Source organism: Mandrillus leucophaeus, unplaced genomic scaffold (genome assembly GCF_000951045.1).
Source record: "Mandrillus leucophaeus isolate KB7577 unplaced genomic scaffold, Mleu.le_1.0 Scaffold2, whole genome shotgun sequence".
In the NCBI taxonomy this organism is placed as follows: domain Eukaryota; kingdom Metazoa; phylum Chordata; class Mammalia; order Primates; family Cercopithecidae; genus Mandrillus; species Mandrillus leucophaeus.
In genome coordinates, this window is record NW_012102031.1 from 12,218,160 (window position 1) to 12,220,367 (window position 2,208).

The following is a 2,208-nucleotide window of genomic DNA, read 5'->3' on the forward strand; positions in this document are numbered from 1 at the left end:
AGTTTTTTGTATTTTTTAGTAGAGACGGGGTTTCACCGTGTTAGCCAGGATGGTCTCGATCTCCTGACCTCGTGATCCACCTGTCTTGGCCTCCCAAAGTGCTGGGATTACAGGCTTGAGCCACCGCGCCCTGCCGCCTTTGAGCTTTTTCAACACCCTGTCTTCCAAAGAAGAACAACAAGACTTCTTGGCATAGGTCTTTTCCAAGAATCTTTCCAAAGCAAACGGGTCCAAGAATGTAAGGCAGGAGAGCAATCTGCTAAAAAGTACTCCATACCTGCTTGTACCGCCTCTTCTGGGTATACTGTAGCCACAATTTGATACACTTGCACAGCAGTGCTATCCTGAAACAAAAGGAAGAACATCGCGTTTTTAAAACTTTGTTTTAAGGCAGGTAAATCAGGGTACAGTTACTTCCTGTGAGTTAAAGGCACCCCATGGGCTTATTAGTTTGATTCTAGGAGAGAGGGCAGTAAGAACCTGGTATCTAATGTAAAATCTGTCAACCTCTGATTCTGGACTGTAGATTGCCTAAAATGTTGACAACTTTCTTGTAAAACCTAATTAGACCACCAAAAGCACAGTAGCTCTGGAGTTTAGGAAATATGTATGAAGTCCCCTAGATAGCCTGAACTTCCTGGTTTCATGGCCGAAGCCTGGGGGTCCATGACATGTTGCCACTCACACTAGGTTTTGTAAACCAGGGTTTGGAATAATATGTCTTGAGAACTCTAAATGAGTCAGTTAATTATTGGAATTCTCACTAACTCATTAAAAAATGCTTCAAAATTGGACCTAAACTATGCAAAATAAGTTGATTATACTGTGCAGGGAGGGAAAGGGGAGAGCAAAAAAAGGGAGGACATGTTCAACATTTCTGGCAGCAAAAGAGTTCGTACTTCCCTGCTCTGTGGAGTAAGATCTTACTCTTCCTTGTAGGGATGGGACCAGGCAACTTTTATTTTTCCCTTTATACTTTCCACCCTATACATTCTGAGTTTTCCTCACAGAAATGTAGTGTTCTTATTTATTTTAACTGAACGACTAGCTCTAAAATATTCACAACATTCCCTGCACACTTTAAGACCGAGTCACAAATGTCCCTGACCCTTCTCTTTAACACTAGTAATGCATGAATTCTAACTTGGGAACATATTGATGCCTGTAGGACCAAGGCAGTGAGCGACCAGGCACATACTCCCAACTATGGTGGCCAAGAACTGATGCACATATGCTTATTCTATCTCCCATCTGATCAGCCAAAATCCCAAATTCAGGAACAAACGGTTTATAGCAGGACCTCCACCCCAGCAGGCCTTTCTGAATCTGCCACACTAACGCATAGAAGGGCAAGCGATTACCCCGGGAAAACAGTAAGTCAGAGGCACAAAGTCCTTGAGAGCCAGGGATGAAGCCAGAGTCCCTACCTGTAGTGGTCCCAGGCAGCATGCAGTAAGGGCAGCTGCTCTCTTTCCTTTTTCTCCTCAATCTGAGACTGCCAGAGGTTCCAGAACCTGTGCAGCAGCTGCAGCATGGTAGGAAGAAAATGGAAATTTACTGAGATGAAAGGTAAAACAGTGAATCCTTACTCCAACAGACTGTGAGCTCCCCCAAAGCAGGAATCACCTCAGTTAGGAGCAGCCAACATACATTGGGCATACAAATTAATGATGGCTGAACTATAGAGCTATTCTGGGCCAACATAAAAGGCAAAAAGATGGTTCTTCCAGTCTATGGAAATCTAGATGAAGAAGCTATTCCTAATCTCACAGAAGACAAGGACATTTCAGAAAGCCATTCTGGAAATTAAAACTGATTTTATTGCATATTCCTACCTATGAAGTAGTCTTGCATAAATGTTTAATTTCAATCTAAACAAGTCCTTAGATGTAACGATTATAGGAACCATGTAGACCACAGGAAAATTAAATGATATCAAAAGGAAACAATCAGATAAATCAAGAACATAAAACATTGGGCTGGGTGTGGTGGCTCACACCTGTGATCTCAGCACTTTGGGAGGCCAAGGTGGGCAGATCACCTGAGTTCTCAGGAGTTTGAGACCAGCCTGACCAACAAGGAGAAACCTTGTCTCTACTAAAAATACAAAATTAGCTGGGCGTGGTGGCACATGCCTGTAATCCCAGCTACTTGGGAGGCTGAGGCAGGAGAATCGCTTAAACCCGGGAGGTGGAGGTTGTGGTAAGC

General features: G+C 43.4%; 1 protein-coding gene across 6 annotated transcripts in view; it reads right to left on the reverse strand.

Moving 5' to 3' along the window:
• Window positions 1-2,208, reverse strand: part of SFI1 (Sfi1 homolog, spindle assembly associated (yeast)) — a 130,444-nt gene that overhangs the window by 30,226 nt on the left and 98,010 nt on the right. For all 6 annotated transcript variants that reach the window (XM_011979014.1, XM_011979015.1, XM_011979013.1 and 3 more), the window contains 2 exons: window positions 1,428-1,525; window positions 278-344 (listed from right to left, as the gene is read on the reverse strand). In XM_011979014.1, the coding sequence (XP_011834404.1) occupies window positions 278-344; window positions 1,428-1,525 (165 nt within the window). The remainder of the gene's footprint in view (window positions 1-277; window positions 345-1,427; window positions 1,526-2,208) is intronic.